At 48.2% G+C, this 26,048-nt stretch overlaps 2 protein-coding genes across 3 annotated transcripts; one reads left to right on the plus strand and one right to left on the minus strand.

Annotated features, from left to right (window-relative positions):
* Positions 1-28: 28 nt before the first annotated feature.
* On the plus strand, positions 29-14,873 carry Trpv6 (transient receptor potential cation channel subfamily V member 6). 2 transcript variants are annotated; one of them, XM_051151645.1, is made up of 15 exons: positions 29-448; positions 8,325-8,422; positions 8,547-8,669; positions 9,028-9,165; positions 9,471-9,569; positions 9,714-9,886; positions 10,341-10,487; positions 10,565-10,777; positions 11,025-11,111; positions 11,211-11,287; positions 11,494-11,659; positions 12,010-12,076; positions 12,832-13,100; positions 14,155-14,261; positions 14,582-14,873. In XM_051151645.1, exons 1-15 carry the CDS (start codon positions 321-323, stop codon positions 14,871-14,873), a joined length of 2,184 nt encoding a protein of 727 aa, XP_051007602.1. In that variant the 5' UTR covers positions 29-320. The 2 variants fall into 2 exon arrangements, with proteins under 2 accessions (XP_051007602.1, XP_051007604.1); XM_051151647.1 differs by having other exon boundaries at positions 10,565-10,603.
* A 698-nt stretch (positions 14,874-15,571) lies between these two features.
* Positions 15,572-23,213, minus strand: Ephb6 (EPH receptor B6). The gene is made up of 16 exons (XM_051151643.1): positions 22,994-23,213; positions 22,607-22,671; positions 21,525-22,302; positions 20,763-20,918; positions 20,116-20,466; positions 19,806-19,930; positions 19,469-19,631; positions 18,987-19,101; positions 18,687-18,739; positions 18,426-18,545; positions 18,076-18,323; positions 17,627-17,800; positions 16,987-17,136; positions 16,149-16,342; positions 15,870-16,025; positions 15,572-15,756 (listed from the first exon to the last, which is right to left on the minus strand). The coding sequence occupies exons 1-16, from the start codon at positions 23,091-23,093 to the stop codon at positions 15,648-15,650; spliced, it is 3,057 nt and encodes a 1,018-aa protein (XP_051007600.1). The 5' UTR covers positions 23,094-23,213; the 3' UTR covers positions 15,572-15,647.
* Between the last annotated feature and the right edge of the window lie 2,835 nt (positions 23,214-26,048).

Genomic DNA, 26,048 nt, shown 5'->3' on the forward strand with positions numbered 1-26,048 from the left:
AATCTCAGGTAATTTGGGAGGAGAGAGGGAGTGCCCACACAGCTCCTGCTCACTCCCAACAGGAGCTCCAGACCTACCGAGCCCAGCAGATTCCCAGCTCTGCCAAGTGGAACAAAGCAGGAGGCCTCTTCAGATTCACAGGGGTAGCCGAGGGCAGCCCCACCAGCTCCACAGAAGAAGTAGGAAACAGGAGATAGGAGACGGGACCTCTACAGAGAGAGGGCAGGCCGGCTCTTGGGGGTGCCAATGTGGCCCCAAGGCCGAGCCCAGTTGGGGTCTGGCGCCAGCCTAAGCCCCGCAAGGAACCAGCCTTCCACCCCATGGGGTGGTCACTGCCCAAGGAGAAGGGGTTAATACTCTGCCTATGGAACAAGTTCTGCAGATGGTTCCACAGACAAGAATCCTGGGCTCAGAGCCGAGACGAGCAGAACCTTCTGCAGCAGAAGAGGTAAGGTAGCCATCTGCTTCTCCTTCTACCTAGCAGCTAGTCTTGCACTCCACCCCCTCCTGGCTTGCTTGAGTCTTCTATTGGCACCCTCGCTGGACAGCCAGTGCCTCTGGTCACAGACAGGCTCCTTGTTAGCACTTTCTCCTGAGTCTTGGCTGTAAGGCTAGCTGGCCAGAATATCAGGTGGGAGGTTGCCTGGGCACAGATGTTAGTTTTATTTAAGGTCCCATTCATTTCCCCCAGGCCTCTTTTGAGTACCTCCCCAGTAGCTAGGCACCTCACTAGCCCTTATTATGAACCTTCTACCCCAAAGGTGACAGTGGCAGTGCCTTATGTATGTCCGGCAGTCTATGGCAGACAAACATTTTATATATAAGCAAACATGTGAGAATGAATGGGACAGTGATTGAATGTATAAAGCTGTAATAAACTATGGCAAAAAATGTGAAAATATATATATATCAGTTCTGTGCATTTTTCTCAGCTACCAGAGGCATTTAAAGACCCAACAAAGCCTAGGCACAGCCTGGAGCGTCTTCCTTCTCTTGAAGGGTTTGCATGGACTCCTGGCCCTATGCCAGAGATGCTCACCATGCTGCCTGTTGGGCAGGTGAAGGGTCTGGAAGGGAATCTGGAGTTTATGCCCTTAGGAAAATCTCACATTTTGTTTCCATTCGCTGAAAACTTCCCTATACTCATTTGATATCTACACCTGCCTCTCTGGATACACACTCCTGCCTCACAGCATATTAAAGTTGACTTTGGGAGCAGGAGGATAGGTAATTGACCAGCTTGTGGGCCCAACCTGTGAGTCTCCCCTCTGACATTGCCAGTGGGGTCCTACCCATTCGGTGGTGCGCTAAAAGGAAGTCCTGCTTTGGGCAGCCTTTCCTTGGTCTATATAGCAACAGGTAGTGTGTGTAGTCACAGAGGAAAGGCTGAGGTTTTCATCCTCCTCTGAATGCAGGGCTTGTCTTAGCCTGTCCTAAAGGCAGCCTGGTCTTCCCTAGTCTTTGGATTAAGCATCCCCTGATGGGATGTGGCCCTTCTTGGTGCTGTGGCTTTCCTGTCTCACACACCAGCCACCCACCTCTCTCCCCCCAGGCCTGGAAGAGTGGGGGCCAGGGCACATGTCTGGCTGATGACATCTGAGGATAACAGAATGGCATTGTTGTTAGAGGATAATTCCTCCTTGGTTTCACTTCTCCTCTTCCCACTCTCAGGACCCTGTGAAAGGGGTAGGTGAGGTTCCTATAGCTCCTATGCAGGAAGAACACAGTGAAGGACTTGGGCCTGAGCAGGCAGTCTGGCTAAGGATGTGCTATCTGCACGCTTCTCATCTGCATCCATTTCTTCCTAGCATCTGATGGGCCCCTTCTGCACCGTTGGGCTAAGAAGGCCTAGTGGCAGTCAGATGATCCTTCGCTCCATTTTTCAGATTGCCACATCTATTTCCATAGTATTTTTAACCCTCTTCTTCCCAGACATTTGGTGTCCACAGTAGTGGACCTCTTTGGATGGTACTTCCCAAAAGGAGCTGAAATTTCCCAAGAGTCTCTTGGCCTGAGAGGTCAGATACATCCAGGGGAGACAGGCTGGAAACAAGGCAAGCTGGGGTTGAGCATATCCAGAAGCGCTATGAACTGTGGGAGAAACTCGTGCTGGACAGGCACCATCACCTAGCCTGTCTGAAATAAAGTCAAACACAGGCTTTGAAGGGAAGGAGAGTCTGCCATCCCCATAAGAGTAAGCTAGAGCTCAAGAGGGGCCCCCTGAGTGGAATTCTCAGGTAGGGTGAGGGAGGACTTCAGGAGCAATGAATAGTCTCCCCAGAAGGCAAAGCTTTTAAGAATTCTGTAAGATGAGCAGAGGCGAGTCAGCCTTGCTCCAGTGATACACTTCTCTTCGGTCTTAAGCATGCTGTTCCCCAGTTAAAAATCCCTGTTGCTGAATTCTCAACTTCTTCCTATCTCCTCTGAACTATTTCTTTGGGCCCCAATTCCCTTATTTCTGCCTATCCGATGCATTAAACATCTACTGAGCATAACGTATACCCTACTTGGTTTGTGGAACCTTGACTTGATATAGTTCTTACTTCTCAAGGAGCTCATGCTCTGATGGGCAAAGTGTACCAATGTGCATGGTGTCCCTGCATATCTGAAGATTAAATCAACTTCAGGGAAAACTACTAAGACAACAAAGCTATGCTGTTGCTTATATGTGCTACACAGTTAGGTTCATGGTAGTTTCATCAATATTGAATGTGTACAACATTTCTTTGTCATCATTCCTAAATGATACAGTATAGTAGCAATTTATATTGCACTTGTATCCCATTAGCCACCATAGGTTACCTAGAAATAATTGAAAGTACACAGGAGGAAGTTAGGGCAGTGGTGCATGCCTAAACTCCCAGTCCTTAGGATACTGAAGCAAGGAACTGATAAGCTCAAGGCTAGCCTGTTATAACTCAGTGAAAACTTGTCTCCAAAGACCCAAAAGTTAATAAACAAGATGGACATTGTGGCTTTCACTTTTAACCCCAATACTTGGGAAGTTGAGGCAGGAGGATGGCCATGAGTTTAACACAGACTACACAGTGAGTTCCAGGCCACCCTGGGCCACATTCATACCTTAAAGTGTTTTAGATGAACGTGTAAACTACACACAGATGTTATATCACTGTATGGAGGGCACTTGAGCTTCTATGGATTCTGGTAGAGAGAGGGATGTTCTGGGATCACTGTCCTGCAGATTCTCAAAGAATAACTGTACTTATGTTGAAGGTGAGCATGGTGAAGGTCATAAGAAGGTTTAAACAAACCTTGAGGAAGTAGCAAGGAAACTGCCCTATCCGGTATCTGATTTCTCCTGGTGTGAGGTGTGCTGAGAGCCTCACAGAGGTTGCCCAACCTGACTTCCCACCCCTACTGTGCTGGCATTTTTCAGTCCCTGGGAGGACAGGGAGTCATGCTAGACATTTGAGTTTGGCTACATAGACATAAACATATCTACATAAGTATTGCATGTGAGTTGCAGTTTCTGTGCCAGCTAAGCCCTGACACTCTCCTGTAGGCCTCAGCTCTTGCCTTCATCAACACATGCATGCATGTCTGTTTGCCTGCCCAAATAAAGGAGTTCAGGCAGTTAAGAAAGAGCTTGGTTTCAAAGCTTGAGATAGTCACAGTCTCCAGATTTTGACGTCCTCGTCTCATTGCCAGGAGTCTCAGCTGGAGGGAGGTGGCCCATGAGTGCCCAGTGTATGCCATGTTACCACACATGACTGCTCTTTCTCATCTGTGGTCATTGCTCTGGGCCTGACCCCCCACCTCCCATGAAAAATCAGGAAGAGCCATAAAAACTAGAAGAACCACATAATTAAGTGGTAAGCGCCTAGGGCTATGTGCTTGGTAAGCAAGTCTGCCTTTTAACCCTGTGTGATCTCCTTGCAACTATTTAACCTTGCGGCCTCGGTTTTCTTTTCTTTAAAAATGAGAGAATTACTCAGCTGGTATCATATGGCTACAGAAAGTAACTGTGAGACTAAGTGATGTTGCTTTGGAAACTGAAAGATACATTGAACAAATGGGCTTATGACAAAAAAAAAATGGTATTAAAAAGGCAACTACTGCGGATGTGCAGAAACAATGGGACCATGAACTTCCTCCTAATAGACATGAATCCACTCAGAATGGAAATGGATGCTCACAGCAGCCGCATGGTACCATCACTCATAGTCTGTCAATGCCTACAGTCACCTGAAGTAGTATGTGTTGAGAAACTCATGTGTATCCCCAGAACCCCCCACTTCTAGCCCAAATTAACACAAAGAACAGGGACAGAGGTGTATCCCGCAAGGCACTTGTCTCAGCTCAGACTCCTTCCTGGTTGGAAGGATCACTTCAGAGTACTCACCCCAAGGCTCCATCTGTTGCATGAACAGATCAGACTCCATCTCTGCATAATTTCTACTCTTTGGATTTGAACATTTCTAGAAATTCACTGGATCATTCCTTGTTCCCCAGAATAGAAGGCAGAACATGACTCATGTACAAGGCACACATAGACTTATATGTGCATAAGAGCCTGAGGCAGAGGGCTAGGGAAGCAGAGGTCTTGAAGGAGGAAGCCAAGGCCTCTCACTTGGAGGTACAGTGTCGGGTTTGAGCAAGAAAACATTAACTTATGTTTCCAACAGCAACAACAAATGCTAGGCTTTATGTCAAGAACCTCATTACTGAGTTTCCCCCAAGCCATCACGGAACTGGACTGTTCAATTTTATACTCAGTCGTCCAGTAAAACAAAATATTAAAAAAACCTGAAATTATCTTTCATGCTTTTATAAATTCTATTTCTTTTTGTTACTCTGTCACTGCAGTTTAAATGCTTCCATCTTTTTGTGTCTTTCTTAGTTTATCGTAAAATATTTTGTATGTTGCTAGAAAATATTATGTAAGTTTAATTTCTTTTCATATGAAAAATCCTTTTATCTTAGTAAGTTTTGAATAATCGCACCTGTAAATCAGGGCTTCTCTGCCCTGGCATGCTTAAGTATTGGGAAGGACAATTCTTTTGTGATGGCATGTTCAGCGTTTTCTCATTCTCTTTCCTCTGTTCTTGAATAGTTCTCTAGCCTTCTATGATGGGCTGCTATTGGAGACTGTACAAGATTCTTCAGTATTCCTTGCACTTCCCCTTTTGGAGCCCAGGGATGGTGAGGCAGGATTGGAGGTCTGCCTCCTTACTGACAAAATTGTTAGGGAGTTAGGGCTTTCTCTGCTATCACCTTGTGGCCCTATGTAGTTACTGCAAGTGATTAAAAAAATGCCTAGGACATGCTTCTTGACCCTTCCTCCTTCATTTTGCTGGGTTCTGGAGTCTGTAACTAGAGACGGTCATTTCTTACAAACATTGCTGAGTTGGATTACAAGCTATTTCTTTACCAAGAGTGTGGTCTGACTAAGTTGCCAGATAAGACACAGAATACTTCTTTCAGTTTGACTCTCAGATGAGTAATGGATAACATATTACTGTGCATGTCCCAAAATATTGCATAGGATATATTTACAAAATTGAAGGGAGGAAATGGTGAATGGATATGATCAAATGCATTGTGTAAACGCATGATATTTTCAAGGAGTACATAAAATAGTACTGAAGTAGATGCATAGTTAAGGCTCAATTTTAATTGAACATCGCACAGCTGTACTCAGTATATCTGGCAGTCTTTGATCTTTCACAGGCCTGCTAGGAAAGCGGCAGACAAAAGGGATGGGGTTACATAGGGAATAAAGGCTTGTGGGGGACATTTGCCAGCTTCAGAGATGTGTCAGCAACAAAAGTAAAGTCTGTGGTTCCCAAGCATAGAGGAAGAAACATTCTATTTCCAACACAAAGCACGAGATGTTATAATAAAAATAAGACCAAAGGAAAGAGCGAAAAATATTTTAAGGATGGTGGTGATGGTGGTGGTGGTGGTGGTGGGGATGGTGGTGGTGGTGGTGGTGGTGGTGGTGTGTGTGTGTGTGTGTGTGTGCGCGCGCGTGCGTGTGTTGGAAGAAGCTTTGTTGCTTTTGAGTGCAGACTCTAAAATATCTATGTAAGAAAGCTTTGGGCAAATGGCGAGAGTGATGATGGTGGTGGTGAAGGGTATAGAAAACTGACCTTGCAGCAGTGTTTTCAATTCAAACACTGTGTCTCATTTAGATTCTATTTTTATTTGAGGTTGGCTTACAGGGTGGTAGATAGAGACAATAAAGAGGGGCTATAAAGCCGCCTTGGCACTACTAGTGATTCATCCCTTCTACAGATAGCACAGTGAGCACCCACAGCACACTAGGCAATTTTCCTGGCCACAGAAGCGAAGAATGCACAATGGACAATCACTGGGTTGGGGGAGTGGACTGAGGAAGCAGCAGCCTTGTGGGCACAGGCCCAGGGAGAACAAACAGTGTGCTCCGCCGGGGTTCAGGCCTGTGGTGAGACTGAAATGCCAGGTATAAGGAGTGAGGGGGAGGATCAGAGAATGGAAAAATAGTTGCACAAAGACCGTGAAGGGCCTCTGTGTTCCTTATCCTTGGGCATTGAAAGACCCGTTGGGTTTTTGTAAGCTGTGACTGTATCGCCATTTAGAAAGTCTATCTTGACAGCATTAGAAAGGATGGGATTTATTTCCATTAAAATATATGGAAACCAAGAGAATGTCTTGTTAATCTTGGTCCAGACAATAAAGATGTGAATTAATGAGCCTTAGTAGCAGCAAAAGACACAGAACTAAATGGAGACAGAATCTTAAGTGATTGATTAATCCTGGTTGCTGCCCATGGGCCTATAAGGGAGCTGGGGGTTGTGGTTGGAGGAAATACAAGTCACTTTCTTCCCCTTATCACTTCGCCAGCTTCAGGTTTTCAGTAAGTATCTTGCCACTGCCAGCACTTAAGGATCGGAGCTCTTATCCAGACCATTTCATATGCCACATAATTGGCTATCTATGGATAAATATGATAATTGCATTTATTCCCATGGAAAGACCAAATCTCTCCAAGCTGAAAGAAAAATTGAATAAAATCAGAGTTATGTGTCTTAGTTGGGTTAAGACTACAGACATCATTTGCAGAGCCAGGGAATATAATTTTCTCCCCAAAACACAGAAATATCAAATAATTAATAAAGAGTCTGGGAGTTGGGTGGGGACTCTGAATTCAATATTGGGTACACCCAAGAACGCATGGAAAGGGAAAATGAAAACGTTCAGATCAACATGAAATTCAAGAAATGAATTCTGTAAGTTTGGTTCTTTATTTCCCCTCATTTGTCATTGCTGGCCAACATTTATATCTTCACAGGTACTAATGGGTGGAAATAAAGTAGCACCTAAGGCCCTATAGAAAGGGTCTGAGAATGATGGAGGACTTTACTTCCTAAGCTTTAAAGTGTGTTCCTTAGCGACAGGAATTGCAAGACTTGCCTTGGATTTATTACTTAGGCAATTTCACATGCATGGACCACTCAATAACTAGTAACTTGTCACTTGAATAATGCTTCCTGGACTTTCATTTGCACAAGAAACTACTGGGTCTCTTACTCAACAGCAGGCTTGGGCATTTCAGGCCAAATGGTAATCTGAGAGGTTAAGAAGGAAAAATCTAGCAATTAAGATGTGAGAAGGAGTTGGGTACGAATGACCACTGGCCCTTTATCACAAGGGCCATTGCTGTTTTTAGACTGAGTCCTGAAGATACTGCTAGAGAAAGGAGGAATCAAATGTTCCACAGTGAAGGCCAAATTGCAAGACACCTTGTAATAGAAGAGAAGTCATTAGTTTCTGCATGTCGAATTCTTCCACAAATAAGAGGGAACTCCTTGTACCTCTAGTACACAAAAAGCAAGGCTTATCATGCAGGGCAATCTCGGGGCACTTCTGAGTTCAGAATAGGACCACTCCATCCTTTCCTCCCCCCCCCTCTCTCTTCTCTCTCTCTTCCTCTCTCTGTCTCTATCTCTGTCTGTCTCTCTGTCTGTCTCTGTCTCTCTGTCTCTGTCTCTGTCTCTGTCTCTGTCTCTGTCTCTGTCTCTCTCTCTCTCTCTCTCTCACACACACACACACACACACACACACACACAAACACACACACACGACCTTATTTGTCATCTCAGCACCAGGGCACAGAAAACTCATCAGGGCAGTTTAGATGACCTGAATCAGTGGGAGAAGAGACTTGCTGACCTTTACACAGAAATAGGCCCACCTGGCTGGGTTAAGAACCTTGCCATTCGTTGCTGTTGAGACACAAACATCTGAGTGAAGCCTTCATAACTTGTCCTGCAGCTGAGTATATTCACTGCTACCACCTTTCTTGTCCCATTTCCTGGTAGGATCTGGGAGTCGCCTCTTCTTCTAGCTGCCAAAGAAAATGATGTCCAGGCTCTAAGCAAGCTGCTCAAGTTTGAAGGATGTGAGGTCCACCAGAGAGGTACGGAACAGAGTCCTAGCAATGGTCTGTGGGTCAGTCCCTGATCCTACAAACCACCTTAAGACAGTCCAAGACTTAGAGTCTGTTTTTTCTCCATTGACTGCCCTTCCTTTTTATATACCAGGAGCCATGGGGGAAACTGCACTGCACATAGCAGCCCTATATGATAACCTAGAGGCTGCCATGGTGCTGATGGAGGCTGCCCCAGAGCTGGTCTTTGAGCCCATGACCTCTGAGCTATATGAAGGTGAGGCCCTAGGATGGATGGTAAGCTGTGTTTTCCAGCAATCTCAGGAAGATAACTTGGCAAACCAGAGAAGTTATCCGAAGATCTCTAGTGTTTACTATTACTCTACAAGCTGTCCTTTTCCTAATTCCCCAATGACAAGACATTTCATGCAGTCCCTTACCTTCCAGAGGCCTAGAAAAGGGCCAGAGTTGGATGGCGGGAACAAAAGGGTCTTCTGGGAACCTTTAACATCCACAGGGTCTCTGTCATCTATCCAAAATGGCTACAGAAAGGAAACTATGAGGCCACAGGGGAGAGACCCTGTTAGGGTCATGGGAACAGATGGGTACGTAACTCATAATTCTTTCTGGGCCAGGCCAGACTGCACTGCACATTGCGGTCATGAACCAGAATGTGAACCTGGTCCGTGCCCTGCTTGCCCGAGGGGCCAGCGTCTCCGCCAGAGCTACAGGCTCAGTCTTCCACTACAGTCCTCACAACCTCATCTACTATGGTAAGAGCCAGGGCCAGGATTAGAGGTGGAAAGTAGAGCAATGGCTAAGGAGGGGAGGCTAAGGATGACACTTTCCCTGGCTGTGTCTTTGGGAAGCCAGTAGAGTACTGCTTATAAGAGCTGCAGGTCAATTCCCTCTATAGCCCTCTGGACTGTCTTTTCCTGAGGTTTCTGTTGGGCAAGTGATCCCAAGCCACAAGCTGAGACACGGGAAGAGGAAGAGGCAGTTGTGGGCCCAGAGGGCAAATGTCGCTCTCATCATCTGGTCCCGCTGTCATCTTTCACGTATCTCTTTGTGTCCACAGGAGAACACCCTTTGTCCTTTGCTGCCTGCGTGGGTAGTGAGGAGATTGTTAGGCTGCTCATTGAGCATGGAGCTGACATCCGGGCCCAGGATTCCCTGGGTAAGAGCAGGGATGAGGAGGGAGTTCCAAATGCTGTGTGGGAGGGAGAGGATGGGGTGGGGAGAAAAGGAACACCTTAGGATAGAGGATGAAATCCTCACCAACTCCACTAAATGGTCACGTGGCAGCCTCTATCCTCCCCAGGAAATACAGTACTGCACATACTCATCCTGCAGCCCAACAAAACCTTTGCCTGTCAGATGTACAACCTGCTACTGTCCTATGATGGAGGAGACCACCTGAAGTCCCTGGAATTTGTGCCCAACCACCAGGGACTCACCCCTTTCAAGCTGGCTGGAGTAGAAGGCAACATTGTGGTGAGACTGTAGCCCTCAGTGTACATTGCCAGGAAGCAAGAGAAATGAATACACCCATGATATTTAGGCCCAATTCTCAGCTCTAATTAGTTTGTTTCGAGCTATGTTTTTCATGTTTCTGGGTTTGTTGTTGTTTTGTTTTGTTTTCTGGTGAGGGTTGCTTTATTTTGTTTGTCTGTTTATTATAAGTAAAGTGTTGGGAATTCATGAGATTTTCTGCAATGCTGAAGCCTATGTGTTCTTTCTGGAACAGCGACCTGTGCATAGCTCCTATCTCTAGCCTCAGAAATAACCCCTGGAGCAAGATAAATCTAGGATTCTGTATGGCAGAGTCCTTTTGTCTTCCCAAGGCTGTGGTCTTTTAAGAGAAGGCCAACACCTTCTCGAGTCCTTTTCGTCTGGGTTTTGACACTCCATTCCCCTGTGAATCCTGACCACCTCCACTCTCTTCCAGATGTTCCAACACCTGATGCAAAAGCGGAAATACATCCAGTGGACATACGGGCCATTGACCTCCACTCTTTATGACCTCACAGAGATTGACTCCTCGGGAGATGATCAATCTCTGCTGGAACTCATTGTTACTACCAAGAAGCGGGAGGTACAGTCTTCCCAGCACTGGCCTTGGTGAGGGGGTGCCATGATCTTGGAGATGCAGTTCTATTCCTTCTGCTGCAGGCTCGCCAGATCCTGGACCAGACACCTGTGAAGGAGCTGGTGAGCCTCAAGTGGAAGAGGTACGGGCGGCCCTACTTCTGCGTGCTGGGTGCCATCTATGTGCTGTACATCATCTGCTTTACCATGTGCTGCATCTACCGGCCTCTCAAGCCCAGGATCACTAACCGCACCAATCCCCGTGACAACACCCTCCTGCAGCAGAAGCTCCTTCAGGTAGTGACAGACTAGCACATTAGGAATCTGCTTTTCACAGCATTGTTCCACATTCCTGACACCACATCTATATCTCTGCTAAGTGGGCACAGAGTCCACATGCACACACATATATTCTTATGCCAAGAGCAGGGTTTGAGACTTGCTGAGCCTCATGGGCTAGAAAGAAAATCGAAGATCTGGTGGCCTTAGGAACTAGGTTCTGCTAGACAGAAACAGGTAATTTACCAACATGTTTCTTCCCTAGGAGGCATATATGACCCCCAAGGATGATCTTCGGCTGGTGGGGGAGCTGGTGAGCATCGTTGGGGCTGTGATCATCCTGCTGGTGGAGGTGAGGTGTGGACAGGATCCTAGTGGAAGCTGTCTGCCCCAGGGGCCCAGCCCACATTCTGGTCTACAAGTGCCTTGTCTCCCCTTGACTTCTTTCTAGATCCCAGACATCTTCAGGTTGGGGGTCACTCGATTCTTTGGGCAGACCATCCTTGGGGGGCCATTCCATGTCATCATGTGAGTGTCTCCTTCATCTCACTAAAGTTTCCCCTGCCCTCCATTCCCTTAGCTGAGTTCTCTCTGTGATGTGTAACCCCGGAGTGCTGAGTATGTCAAGGCTGAGTCTGACAGTATGAGATCTGTTTTAGCTGCGTTCTTGCTGCTGGGTCCCTGAGATGAGACTGGCTTCTTTCTCATTATGCCCCCCATTTCTCCCTCTCCAGTATCACTTATGCCTTCATGGTACTGGTAACCATGGTGATGCGGCTCACCAATGCAGATGGGGAGGTTGTGCCCATGTCCTTTGCTCTGGTGCTGGGCTGGTGCAATGTCATGTACTTTGCCAGAGGATTCCACATGCTGGGTCCCTTCACCATCATGATTCAGAAGGTCAGTGCCTCCCCTATGCTTCCTAACAAACAGCCTCAAACCAAGGTTAAGCAAATACTTTACTAGAGGGCTAGAAAGTAAATATTTTGGGTGTTGTGACCCTGGCATAGTTATTATGTTTCTCTTATTTTCTTTCTTTGAAAAAGTTGAAAATCCTCTTGCAAGCTTAAAAAAATCATTCTTAGTTTAAGAATCTCACCAAGACAGGGCAGATAGACTTAGGCAAGGGGCCTGTAGTTTGCCAACCTATCCTGCTTGGTGGAGCCATCAGATGTGTGGCATTAGGTTTGATGGCATCAGGTGGGTAACTGCTCTGAAGATATGGCATTTCTGCCTCCTCCTCTCCATAGATGATTTTTGGTGACTTGATGCGATTCTGCTGGCTGATGGCTGTGGTAATCCTGGGATTTGCTTCAGGTAAATCACCAGGACGGAAGCCGTGGGAGGAAAGGGCTGGGAGGAGTGTCAAGGGTACAGAATTCTTCAGGCTGAACTCGGAGGGACTCCAGAAATTAGAGGAGGCCATAAAATGTCTAAAGATAGGGTCTTGCTCAGAAGTGAGGAGCAGTAGTGTCAAGGATGGAAGATTAGGAGCATGAGTCTTGTAGAATATAGTGGAGCATACTAGTTTGAAGTGTATTGTTTTGAGCTAATCAAGGACAAGAACAAAGGACCTGCTATTGCTAACACCATCAACAGGGGAAAGCCCATGGGCCACAACTCTACACAAAGAACTACAAGCAACTAAGAAATGCTGAGAGAAGGAGAGATAGTCTTCCCCAAGGAAGAGTACACCATTTCGTTCTCCAACACCAAATGATTGGCCCTGATAACAAACATATAAGTAATATTATAAGACTGAGCTGGTCATATTGGTGTATTTAGGAAATATATATGTATTTAGAAAAATATATCAACAATTAATGAAAAAGAGGCCACGAATTTAATGAGAACAATAAGGGGTATGTGGAAGGGTTGGGAAGGAGGAAAGGAAAGGGGGAAACGTAATTTTATTGTCATCTCAGAAAATAAAATAATTTAAAGTGTATTGTTCCAAGTTGAGACAATAATATGAGATGAAGGGAATAGGGTGGAAACAGACAACAGATAGCTGGTGGTGGGCTATTCATGATAAAGTTGCCATGGTAACTCTCACCCCTTGGGTGGAGCAGCCTTCTATATCATCTTCCAGACAGAGGATGCTGACGAACTGGGCCATTTCTATGACTACCCCATGGCACTGTTCAGCACCTTTGAACTCTTCCTCACCATCATCGATGGTCCTGCCAACTACGACGTGGATCTGCCCTTCATGTACAGCATAACTTATGCAGCCTTTGCCATCATCGCCACACTGCTCATGCTCAACCTCCTCATTGCCATGATGGGTGACACTCACTGGAGAGTTGCCCATGAGCGGGATGAGCTCTGGAGAGCACAGGTGAGCCCTCTGGTGGAAAGGAGGGGTGTTGCATATATCTCCTTCCTACCCAGGAGCTGGCCATGCTCTGATAAAAGCAGCCATTTGTACTCTATGTATGTTTAGATAGGTATTTGCACAAGTTACAAAATAATGTGACATGTCCAGAGGCATTTAATTAGCAACAAAGAGCACTTATGAAAACTCCAGGAAGAATTCTGTTTAGTTTCCCCCACAATTAAATCCTCAGTCTTTTCTAGAAATAAAGTGAACAAATGGCTAAACTATATTTGGTCAATTTTGCTCCCAAGTAAGAATGGAAATATCTAGAATTCTTGAAAACACCTAAGCCTGCAAAATTTGACCCAGAAAAATAGGAAGTGTTACAAATGATGACATGAAAAAATCTTAACCAGCAGAAGCTATCTTTAGTCAGATCATTATCATGGGCATAAAGGGCAATGAGATGAATAAAGTCCTTATGTAAAAATATACCTAGAAAAGAATTTATCTCACCAAAAATAATTTAACCCAAATAAAAATGGAGCTATAAAACCTTGGAAAGCATTGGACTGTGATGTGTCGAAATGGAGTAAAATCCTAAGGCGGCTAAGGAGAATTTGATGTGGAAAATGTCTTGAATATATGTTGATATTAGAAGTTCAAATAGAATGTTTATATTTTTAAATCATATATATATTTTTAAACATTCTGAGACCTGTAAAACTTCTTTATGCTTTCCTTGCTTCTGCCTGTTTCTTGTGTCAAGGTCTCTTCCAAAGAGAACCTCTTACACCCTACCAGCACCTCACCTGGCTTTGCCATGGCTTTCAAGTCACGGGATAAATCATTATAGGGTTCAAGTTCCATCCACTGTCTCCCACAGAAGAGATTCTACCAAGTTCGTACTAACATCTGGATTTGGGGTCTTGCTTCCATTTCCAAAAACCCACAAGCCCCCGAGTTTCTTTGTTACTAAATGTCTTCCCTCTGCTTGGCCCCCCTCCCTCTCTCTACCCCTCCTCAGTCTACACCCAACCTCCTCTCTGACTTCCCTTCCTGTCCCTAAATAAAGGTTGTGGCCACCACTGTGATGCTAGAACGGAAGCTACCTCGCTGCCTGTGGCCTCGCTCTGGGATATGTGGGCGCGAATACGGTCTTGGGGACCGCTGGTTCCTGAGGTAAGTGATGCGGCCCATTAGCGGCATTCTGTAAGCTATCACTTGGGATGGCGTCCTCTTGCTTTTAGACACTCAGTGGAGATCTGTATGCTTCCTAGATGCTATGCTCATTTTATTAAGTGTGACTACTGAAAACAAGATTCCATTTTGAGTGCAGAACCTGCAGCTCCCTGATGCTTGATTCCTGAGGGGTTGGTGCTCTGTGTCCCCACACTGGCTGCAGAGAACCTTTAAGACTGGTGGGGCTGGGTGACAAGTGCTGATAAGGGATCTTCTTTTCAGTCCTACTGTCTCTGAATCCCTCTTTCCACTCTGTCCAGGGTGGAAGATAGGCAAGACCTCAACAGGCAACGCATTCGCCGCTATGCGCGGGCCTTTCAGCAACAAGATGGCTTCTACCCTGAGGACTTGGAAAAAGACTCAGGAGAAAAACTGGAGATGGCACGTCCCTTTGGTGCCTATCTGTCCTTTCCTACGCCCTCAGTGTCTCGGAGTACTTCCCGGAGCAGCACAAACTGGGAAAGGCTTCGACAAGGGGCCCTAAGGAGGGACCGGCGAGGGATAATCAACCGAGGCCTAGAAGATGCAGAGGCCTGGGAGTACCAGATATGAACATTGGCTCTCACTGAGCATCAAAATGGAATGAAAGACAACCAGTTACAAATATAGAAGTCACCCTCCAAGTCCAAGGGTGAAGGAGGAGGAGCATACCAAGGAACGCACACCGAGAATATGTGGTCCAGTTTTCCATAGCTCCTTCAGCTTGGGGCAAAGGGAAGACGACTCTGGTCCTTGCCTCAACCAAGCATGGCTTGTTCTCTTATGGAAGCTCCACTGCACAGCAGAGCACTTTAGAGACAGGCTTGCCATTGCGGGCACCTGTCTCCACCCAGGCCTTGTAATTGGGAGGGGACGGAACTCTTCCCAGTGGCTGCAGACAACTGGTGGAGAACAGTGAGTTTGTGGGAGTGTGTGATGGAGAGATACAAACACCAGACTAGGGGTGGGGAAGCTAGGCCGAGCCTTGCTACCTTCCAATAAAGTCATTTCCTGATCCCCACCCAGCTCCCTTTTATGTCTCAGTGAACTTAGCCACTGGCCCACCCTGTCACGCAGCTCTGCTGCTCCTCCAACGCCTCCACAGCCCTTCTCTGCAGACTGAGGCATTGGACACACCTAAACTTGTAAATTCCCTTCTTTCCCTTTAATATGGAGGAGGCTGTTGGAAGGGCAGGATTTGGGGGATGCAATGTCCAGAGGGCTGGGTTTAATGTGGCAGGCATGGAGGCTGGAAGAGAGCCTGGCTCAGTCTCATATGTCCCTCCTCCACCCTATGGCTAGGACTGGGGTAGGGCATCAGCAGCGGCTCACAGCTTCCTGGCCAGGTTACACTTCCACCGATCCTGGCTGCCTCAGGTGCTGCCGGAGGAGTTGGATGTTGTGCAGTAGTTTCTTCTGGTGGCCAGCCAGGGTGATGCCCAGGCCCGGCAGGTCTCTGGTGAGGAAGGAGTGCATGAGATTTGGGCTAGCTTCTACACCAGCCCAGACGTGGCCCCTTTTGCCTAGGGCCCTGAGAGTCCACCCTCCCACCTCACCAACTGTGCTTACTCCAGGCTGAGCTGAGCCACATCACTGAAGGTGGAAAGACCAAACTTGGAGAAGTTGTCCTGGTAGCACTCTAGTCCAATGGCTGAAAGCCAGGCTTGGGGAGAGTCCAGGCAAGGAAAGTCCAAGGCCACAGGGTTCAGAAGAGCCTGGGAAGGCCTAAGGTGGGGAGGGGCAAACAAGTCAGGTTTTACTCTTCCTCTTCCTCTCTCTGCTCAATTTTCCTTTTGGTTTCCATCCACCCTCCCTGGCTTTCCCAGGCTCCTGCCCCAAACTTCAGACCTGTCCCCGGAACCCCCTTCAGCCTGTAGGGTATCTGGCTTGCGGATCATCTTGTCAAATGCGGCCACCAGCTGGTCAAAGTGAGGCCGACGGGCACGGTCCTTCTGCCAAGTGTCTAGCATCAGTAGATGTAGCCCAGCGGGGCACCCTGGAGGTGGGGGCAGCCGGAACTCTTGCTCTATTGCATTTAGTACCTGCAGGTCAAGATGATCACAGGATGAGAAGCTATTGCTAGTAGCAGTGGTAAGAACGGGGCGGGGATGGCCTGAATCTGGGCGCAGGATGAGGTTCAAGTGGGAAGGGAACTGCCGAATTTGCGATGTTCCAGTCACAAGACCTTAGAACGGGAATGGCTCAGCAAAGACTGGGCTTAAGATATGAGAGCAACTATGGCACCAGCCAAGGACAATGCAAGCAGTAAACTTCAAACCCCTACCCAGATCTAGCCAATGGACAGGACATTCTCCACAGTTGAGCGGAGAGTGGGGACTGACTTTCACACGAACTCTGGTGCCCCATATTTGACCATGTCCCCTGGTCATGGTCAGGGGGAGGCCTGGTGGCACTCAGAGGAAGGATAGCAGGCTACCAAGAAGAGACTTGATACCCTATGAGCATATACACGGGGAGGAGGTCCCCCTCAGTCACAGTCATAGGGGAAGGGAGTAAGGAAAAAATGGGAGGGAGGGAGGAATGGGAGGATACAAGGGATGGGATAACAACTGAGATGTAATATGAATAAATTAATAAAATATATTTTAAAAATTAAAAAAAAAAGATACGAGAGCACAGGAGGGATCAGGATGGGGAAATCAGCAAGCATCTAGGTCAAGTTCACCTCCTGCTCACTCATGTCCCAGTAAGGCCGTTCTCCATAGCTCATCACTTCCCACATGAGTATCCCAAAGCTCCAGACATCGCTGGATGTTGTGTACTTCCCATGAGTAATGACCTCTGGGGCTGCCCAGCGAAGCAAGGAACTTGCATTCTGAGGAGAAAAGCCAGAGGTAAAATAATAAGTAATAACCGTAGTAAGGGCCACATTCACTAGGCAACATCGATTCTTAGTTGTCTTGGGAGTCTTCCATCAGCTCTTGCTCAAGCCCCTTAGCCGAGATACACGTCAAGATATAGGACCAAGGCTTTGAGAATACGAAACTGTACAAGGTCATGGGGCTTGAGTGGAGCATTCAGAGTTTGAATATCTCTGTGTTGACTCTCCTGTGTGAGCTCTATATTGATGGCAAGTAGGAGCTAGTACTAATTACAGGTCTCCTATCTCCCTGTGCCCTTTCCCCCTCCCCGTTCTTGGCTTCCTAAGCAGCTCAATTGCTCTTAGTCCAAGAGTCCCCCTCTTCATTGCATGACTGAGCCTCTAGCCCCCAGGCACCGTGCTATCGCATGTAGCACCCATCCCACATTCTAGGTCTCCCCCTGCCCTGATGAACGGCACTGACCCTCCAAGGTCCCACACTTACTTGAGGGCTGTGGCCAAGACGGGCCACCTTGCACACCAGGTGGCTATTCACCAGCACACTTCGGGCAGAGAGTGCTCGGTGCACAAAGGCAAAGCTAGACAGGTACTGCATGGCAGCAGCCACACCCCGCTGCATGGCCACAAGCTGCAGGCTACTGAACTGGCCCTCTCGCTGCTGAAGAGCAGAGGATAGAGGTCACCAACAGGGTAGACACAAACATACGTCCAAAACACATGTGCCAAACATACATCAGCATGAGAGGGCAGTTGATAGGGGTGGGGCAAATGTGGGAACCCAAAACGGCCTGGGAATAAAGGCTGGAGTCCACAATGGAGAATGGTATAGAATGAAGCAGGGGCACAAGGCTCCCCCTGTCTTCTGGAAAATGTAAGAATGCCCAGGCATTCCTCAACCCAAGAACCCTCTTCCTCAACCAGAGCAGAACTGACCCTAAGGAAGCTATCCAGGGGACCAAGCTCCATGAGTTCTGTCAGCACCATGACAGGCCGGCTCTTGGTGACTACACCTTCCAGCCTCAAGATATTGGGGTGCTGGAACTGGCCCAGTAGTGCTGCCCTGCCCAGAAAGGTCATCTTCAGGCTCTCAGCACCCCCTGCCCACAGGGCCTGGATAGCCACAGCCTGTTCTCGCCTTCCCCGGGGTTGTAGTCGGCCCCGACGCACTTCTCCAAAGGAACCTGGAGGAATAGACACCGGTACGGATAAAAGTGTTAAGTGTTCAACTGTGTTTTAGAAGGGATCACTAGGCCCTCCCAGGCACCCTCTTGCTCCTCAAATACCTGCCCCAATGACTTCTTCAATCTTGATGTACGTAGGGTCAACCTCTCGAGCAAGCTCTCTGATGGCCTGGCAGGGATCCTCATAGGTAGAAGGGTCAATATAATACTTTACTCCAAGTCCTGAAGAGTAGTACAGTGTGCTATGAGGGTGTGCTGCAAGTGTGACTGCCAAAATACCCAAGACACGCCCTTCTATTTCTGGAAGATGTGCCCAGCTCCAAAGCCCATGAACCCAGTCACAATCCCTATCCCCTTCCCAACCTGGGCTGCTGTACTGCTGCAGTTGTTCCGTGTAGCCAGTCCCACGCCGCTTCCTGAGAGGCAAACCAACAGCCGAGAATGACACTTGCTTCTGTTGGCTTGCATCAGCCCCAACCACCCTGGCCAAAGAGACTGCTTTCCAGCCCATGGGTCTAAGGACTGAGGGGACTCTACCAGGCCCCTCCTTCCCACTTTAGCAGGAAACTAGTAGGATATATATGAAATGCTACATGGGGTTCTGGGGTTGTCAGGACTTGAATGGTACTGGGGTAGGTTGGGGAGGAGTGAAAGGGGCCTCACCGCTGGAAGATGACAGCCAGTACAGTGATGGCTGCCAGTAGAAGGAAGGCCAAGGCCCCCAGGATGGAACCAATCACCAAGGACAGCTTCTCTGGAAGCTGGGAGGCCAGCTCACCTGAGGGATCAGTGGCAGGGTCACAGAGGGGAGCCAGGCTTTCTTTGTGACCACATGCTTCTGATGCCCCTGGACAGCCACAGTACCACATACACACACCTCACATCTACATTCATCCACTTGTCCATCCTTCCAATCCTCCATACTCAAGAACTGTCCACAAAGGTCCACACTACATGCATTCATACCTTCAATCCCACTCATATCCACTCATAGTGGCCGCCCCCCGACACTCATACAGCCTCTAACGTCAAGGGTCACCCACAGCATCCTCCTTTCCCAGAGACTCTGATTCGCAGGATGATGGGACAAAGTTTGTGGCTTTGACAGTCTTGAGACCCACATGCCCCTCTAGGCTTCCTCTCACCTTGAGGCAATGTCTGGAAATAGACTTTGCCCCCATAGGGGCCATGGCCAGCTGCAGTCCGTGCCCGCACCTGGAAGCCATAGATGTGGCCAGGGCTCAACCGTGTCACAGTGGCAGTATTAGTCTCACTGGTCATGGTGAAGGAGTGGGATTCGTCTTCTGCCTAGGGACAATAGTCACTCACTTACTCTGCCCTTGATTTTATCTCCTCCTACCTTGCTTTGCTCTATGATATCCCTAGCGCCTCAGACACTTGGCACTGCTTGCCCCAGTCTACACCCATGCCCTTGCAGGGTTGGGGTTGTGACCTGCTGAGGTGCCCTAACTCCCTGCCCACCTGGTCATAGTAGCGCAGCTGGTAGTCGAGGATATTTCCGTTCGTTTGCTCAGGCTGTGGCCAGGACACTGTGATGCTGTTGGCTGCCCTGCTCACCTGGTGCATCATAGGAACTGCAGAAGGGACTGAAGTGCAGAGCGGAGGGGTTATTGTTGGGAGCGACTGTGGCCTCTGGGAGCAGCAGCACTCGAGGGCGGAGGGGACAGAGTTCCGAATGGGATGTCTGATGTCTGGAAAGCAGGGTTTGGGGAACAGGGGTTCTGGGGGGAGCTGAAGCAAGCTGTCCTTGAGGAGAAGGAAAAGGGCTCACCTTCATGGCTGGTGCTGACATTGATGGCTGCTGCCTGGGGCGGGTCAGGGCTGAGCTCAGATACCCCATTGACAGCCTGCACTTCCAAGATGTATGGCACATGTGCTCGGAGCCCCCCAACTAACACTCGACTCTCTGTCAGGCCCCTCTGGCGGGGGTCGAAATGCACCTCGTCCCTGCAGCGTCGACACGTTCCCCCACTGCTGGGCTCCCGGTGGCCTCCACACTCCTTGCACACGACATTGAAGAGCAGGTCCCCTCGTCCACCCAGCTCGTGAGGCAGGCGCCAGTGCAACATGAGTGCTGAGCCTTGCACCTCAAACCAAAGCTCCCTGGGAGCCGATGGAGGGCCTGGAGGATATGTAGGAATGGAGGTTGTGAGGCAAAGGCGATTAAGGACGGGAGGAGCCCAGAAGGTGTGGCAAAGAAGACAGAGATTGAGGCCAGAAAGAAGGATAAGGAAAGAGAGAAGTGTGGGTCATGGGGGGTGGGGGGTGGGGCAAGCAAACAGGAGAATGCAAAGTCATTCCAAGTGACCATCAAAGCACCTTAACCCCTGTTGTTAAATTAGGTCCTCTGAATCCTCATGCATTCCAGGATCTAATGTGTTCCCAGGTTGAACTTGTTTGGCTTGAGCTGAGACTCACCAGTACACGGAGCCTCTGGTGGGTCAGAAGTGGCCCTGTAGAAGCCCTGGAGACATGGACAAACTGGGGCTGCAGGGTCAGGAGAGTGGCTGCGAGCTGGACATGGCGAGCAGGGCACATTTCCAGCCTGGGCCTTATAGGATCCTTCAGGGCAGGCTAAAGAGGCAAAAGGGAGACTATGATGTCATCTTTACTTCATTCACCCATCCTGAGATTCTAGTCATCTGTATAAGGCGTCCTCTGTCCCCCAGGGCTCGTTCTTAATCTTGAGACCCAGTCCCCACCTCCTTCCTGTTTCCTGTTGCAGTGATCTAGTTAGTCAGTCAGGGGACAGAATTCTTTGCCACTTGTGAATGGTGAAGTGTACGGGGGCTGTGGGCGGGGCAAGCCAAGAAGTAGGTGTTCCTGGAGAGGATACATAAAATCTCTGTAGTCATCCTTTTTAGCTTATGGACCACTACTTCCTCCCTGTCTCCACAGCCACCAGCTCTGCATTGACCCTTTCCCAGCCAAGTAGCTTATGGGCAGAGAGGAGCCCATATAAGGTAAGCCAAGAACAGAGCAACTTCTCTTTGTCACTTCTTGGGCCCATGGCCTTAGGGCACAAAATACGGGAATATGGAAAACTACAGCAATTTTCTAGAAATTTCAGAAGAGTTCAATGAGCAATGGGTCCTCTCCTGAGGAGATATTTTGTGGACAAAGTCAAATTTGGAGCGTTCAGCAGAGAAATCCAAGGGCATACAGAACAGGCGATCTCACCTTGGCACAGCTTGTCTCCTCGAGCAGGCTGGTATCCAGGCTGGCAGCGGCAGCCTCCCACAGCTACCATCCACCTGCCTTCCCCATTGCAGTGTAACCTTGGGGGGCTGCCCCCTGCCAGGCCTCCAACGCCATCCTCCTCTGGTTCTGCGTGAGTTACACAGGTGCCCACAGCTGCCACCAAGGAGGCGCCTCCAGCTCCACTGGCCTGTGTCTCAGGAAAAGAGGCAAAGGCACGTAGGACAGAGGGGCATGTGTAGGAGAAAAGCTTAACTGCCACAAGAGCTAGGCAGGCCCCTGTGTCTTGGAAGGCCACATAGAAGCCACGCTGCGTGAGAGGACCGAAGCTACGCTCTTTCACGTTCAGCTGCAGTCCCACTCGCTGAGCAGTCCTGTGGGGTCCGACAGCCCACGAGGAGGAAGAGGAGGAGGAGGAGGATGAAGAGGCAGCGAAGCTCTCATCTGCTGCAATTGTGTCCACTTTGGTCCAGCGTTTGAGGTGCCAGGCCGAAACACTGTCGGGGCTGTCGGGTTCCTCCGCCTGCCGGTAGTAGAGAGTGAAGGTCTCTCGGCAGGTCCCTCCGCTCACACCCAGGCTGGAACATGCTCGTACGGAGAAGTGAAGGCGGATGTGTGCTCTCTGGGCCCCTCGCCGTTCCACAAAGTGTGTCTGTAGCCAATTGTCTTGCCCAGCACCTGGAGGGACCCCTGCAACGTGGCACGCTTCGAAGGTCCGAGTCAGACGGCGCTGGTCATCGAGAACACTCACCTCATCCCACTGGAAAGGGACCAGGAAAAACCGTAACTGCTCTGAGTTTGCAGAGGGAGGTGACAGTGGGACATGGTGGGGCTGTATCTGTTACACTGAGAGGTAGCATTAGTGACAAGCAAAGCACAGAGAGGACACACTGAAACTCTGTTGGAACATTGTGTTGGAGCACAATGGTTGGAGTCTTAGCTCAAAGTTTTTATCCAGGATTTGCTCTCCCGCACCCCACCCCCCACCCCACCCCCACCCCGTTTCATTTTCTAGATAATGGTGTGGGCCAGAGGGTGGGTTCCGAATGAGGAGATGCACTCACGCCCCCTGGTGGGTAGGTGAGCCAGCCGATCTCTGAGGTCTCCCCTGTGGTATCCAACAGTACCTCTGTGCAGACACAATGGGACACACTGTAAAGCCTCCAGCTGATAAAGCTACCCCCCACTCCATTCCATGGAAAACCAAATACTGTCCCTCTGAATCCTTTGACTTTGCCTGCAGGAACTCAGGATCTGTGAGGGTCCTGAGTCTAAAATATTTGATACAAGTCTGGTGATTCTCCCCACAGCTTTATGTCCTTAACATATTCGCTCTTTTCTGCTTTTTTTTCCCAGTTTCTCCAGCCTCCCCACTCCTCCACCCCCCTCCACCTCCCTGCCCTCTGAACTCTACCAGCTGATGACACTCCCCTGCCTCCCCTCCCTCCTACCTTCCAGTGCCAGGACTGAGGGCCCCAGAACCAGGACCCACAGACTGCACACCATGCCCGCCACTCTGCTCCCTGAGCCAGCACTATCCTCAGTAGCCATAAGGTATCTTCAGCACGCCCACCATTGCCTCGGCCACCACCCTGCTCTGAGGCGAGGCTGCAGCTTTTGCAAGACCCAGGGTCTGAAGCCAAGCTTGAGTCCTTGGGAGAACACGGGATGAAAAGATGCGGAGAGGAGAAGTCATTTTCATACACTGTATAGGTGCCCACACCTCACATGGCACTTGCTCTACAAGCTTTAAACTGTCCCTGAACCAGCCATGGGCAGAAGCCAGTGAGGGCTGACTCATCTGAGTCTGTTATGAAAATTTCACTTTCCTGTGGAGCAGCAATTCTCAACCTGTGGGTCGTGACACCTTTGAGGGGTTGAACGACCCTTTCATAGGGGTCACATATCAAATATTCTGCACATCAGATGTTTGCATTACGATTCATAACTAGCACAATTAGAGTTACAAAGTAACAATAAAAATGAGTTTATAGTTGGAGGTCATCACAACACGAGGTGCTGTATTAAAGGGTCACAGCACTAGGAAGGTTAAGAACCACTAGTGTAGAGACATATACCCAGCCCCGACCTCAACTCTTCATGTGACTGTGTCTCAAGGGACAGCAGAGTTCTGACCCAGTCTTACCCTTTCTGTCTGGAAGGAGTTATTCCAGTTTGTTCTCTTCATTTACTCTGTGCCTTCCCTCCAGCAGCCAATCTGTACAGTAGACAGAAGTCTCTTCTCATTAAAAGCAGCTATGTAAGAAGCCGTCCATCCTTATGGACACGCGGGCTCTCACTTAGGCCCCAGCAATTTTGCCCTGAATATTCTAGACATTTCACAGAGACAATGAAGCCAAGGGAACAAAGAAAGATGGCTCTGGGGTATGAAGGGAGGGGGAGGGGGAGAACAGATGTAAAAAGAACATAGGCATGGTGACTCTGAAGAGAAAGGAGGCTATGTGAGGAGATGACAGAGCCATATAGGTGCAGCACTCATTCTGAACAAAGGTTTTCTTCCCCAAGGGGCATGCTGTCTCCTGAAGCTTACAGAACACTAAGTGTATATCATAAACATATGGAATGATGCTTCTTATTTGCTCGTAATTGAAGGGAGGCATGTTCAAACAACAGTGACATGCCATTTGTTACAAACGTGATGTTTGTGCCTTTGCCGTGAATGCCTATGCTACAGTCCTATTCCCCAGTGTGATGGTTTTAGGAGGTGGAGCCTTTGGGAGGTAATTATGCAGGGAAGACTTAAATGGATGGGTTATTATTTTCAGAAGAGGGCTCTCCAGCCTTCTTTCCACATTGTGAAAGCACAATGAACAGAGAACAGTCTGCAACAAAAAAGATGGTCCTCACCAGAATCCAGTTATTCTGGGACCTGATCTCTGAACTTCCTATGAATGGCGAGGAATAAACTTCTACTGATGATAAGCTGTCATTGTCCAGTTGATGGACCTTTATTGTTGTAGGCTGAAATGAATAAATTACCATTTTAACCTATGAGGTCGAGAATGCAGCGCTGGACAAGATGTGGCAAGGGTCTCTTTTCTATATTGCACTGATGAATTCATATTGTATACGCCTGTGGAGACAACTCCAAATACCTGTTTAGTAACCTGATATCTAGAAGCCGTTCAGGGAGCATGGACTCGGCTGATTCTTGTTTAAATAAGGATATTCATGAGATTGGGATGGAGCAATGCAAGGGACCAAGCTTTGTCCTTAGCCGCCGTGAATTGTTTGTATGGAAAAAGACTGAACAGCAATAGGAAGATGGATGAGAAATTATGGCACACCTTAAGCAACAAGTATGAGCTGCTTATGTAATGATACGGAAACGACTTCCAAGTGAGAGTAGTATGTGCAGCATGGTGTAAAGAAGGCTTCTGCTCGTTATCTTAAAAAGAATAGATATCAAGCTGGGTGGTTAGCTTAGAGGTAGAGCATTTGTTTAGCATATGTGAGGCGTTGGCTTCAATCACAACACCACAGATACAAAGCAAACAGATACATTTGAACGTGGAAGGAGAGTGTATTGAGTGAAACTTGGGGAAACAAGAAAATGAAAGAGGCTGGAGAGATATTTTCATTGTCTTCTTAATTTCTAAGGTTAAAAAGAACTAATTCATGAGCACTAATGATCTTTTGAGCTTAATGATGACTTAAGATTTAGTTTTAAGCCTGCAGCTAATACCTGCTTAGCAAAATAAATAACAATATTCTTTATGTCCTCTGAGTGATTTCTAGGCTCTACATACTAGCCAGCCCCTAATGGAACTTCCATAGCCATTAGCAGGTACAGTTCTATGTCCAATGTCCTGCAAAGATATGGCTGCTTCTAAGGCCACAGTGAAAACTACCTCCATTATTGGGGTACTTTTGTCTTTCTCTGTAACTTGCTCTTAAAAGTTCACGTGGCATATGAACAAGAGGAGCTGGATATGTTTACTTCTATTGAGGAGAAAAGTGAGAGGCATGTGGCTCACAATACTGAAAGAAGCAAACAAGCAAAACAAACAGCAAAAACCGAAGCCACCAGGCCTCACCCTGTTTAGCCTAAACATGGCCTGGTTGTCCAGTGATAGAAAAAGACGCATTTCCCAGTGAAGCCGAAGGTAAACTGAAACTGCACTTGACTGTGGTCAACGGAAACACTATAATTCTTGCTCGTTTGATTTTCTTTTCTGGAAGAAAATGTTATGTATATGATAAGATAAGGCCTTTAGTGTCACCCATGAAGCCATCCTAAAGGGACAGACATCTTTTACACACACTGAGGGCTGATGAGTAGCAATCAAGCAGCCAGCAGATTCTTTCCCTCATCAGCATTAATGCCCTCTGAATGAAACAGACACCCATGGCCTGCATAGAGAAGCCCATACTAAGCTGTTCTGTGTAGGAAAGGGGTTGTAAGAAGCACAGATTCTCTGAAAACACTGTTCTAAGTGATGCTGAAATTGTTCACAGACCAAGCGAATGCTCTAGAGAGCATGT

The sequence above is a fragment of the Acomys russatus genome, chromosome 10, assembly GCF_903995435.1.
Source record: "Acomys russatus chromosome 10, mAcoRus1.1, whole genome shotgun sequence".
Classification (NCBI taxonomy): domain Eukaryota; kingdom Metazoa; phylum Chordata; class Mammalia; order Rodentia; family Muridae; genus Acomys; species Acomys russatus.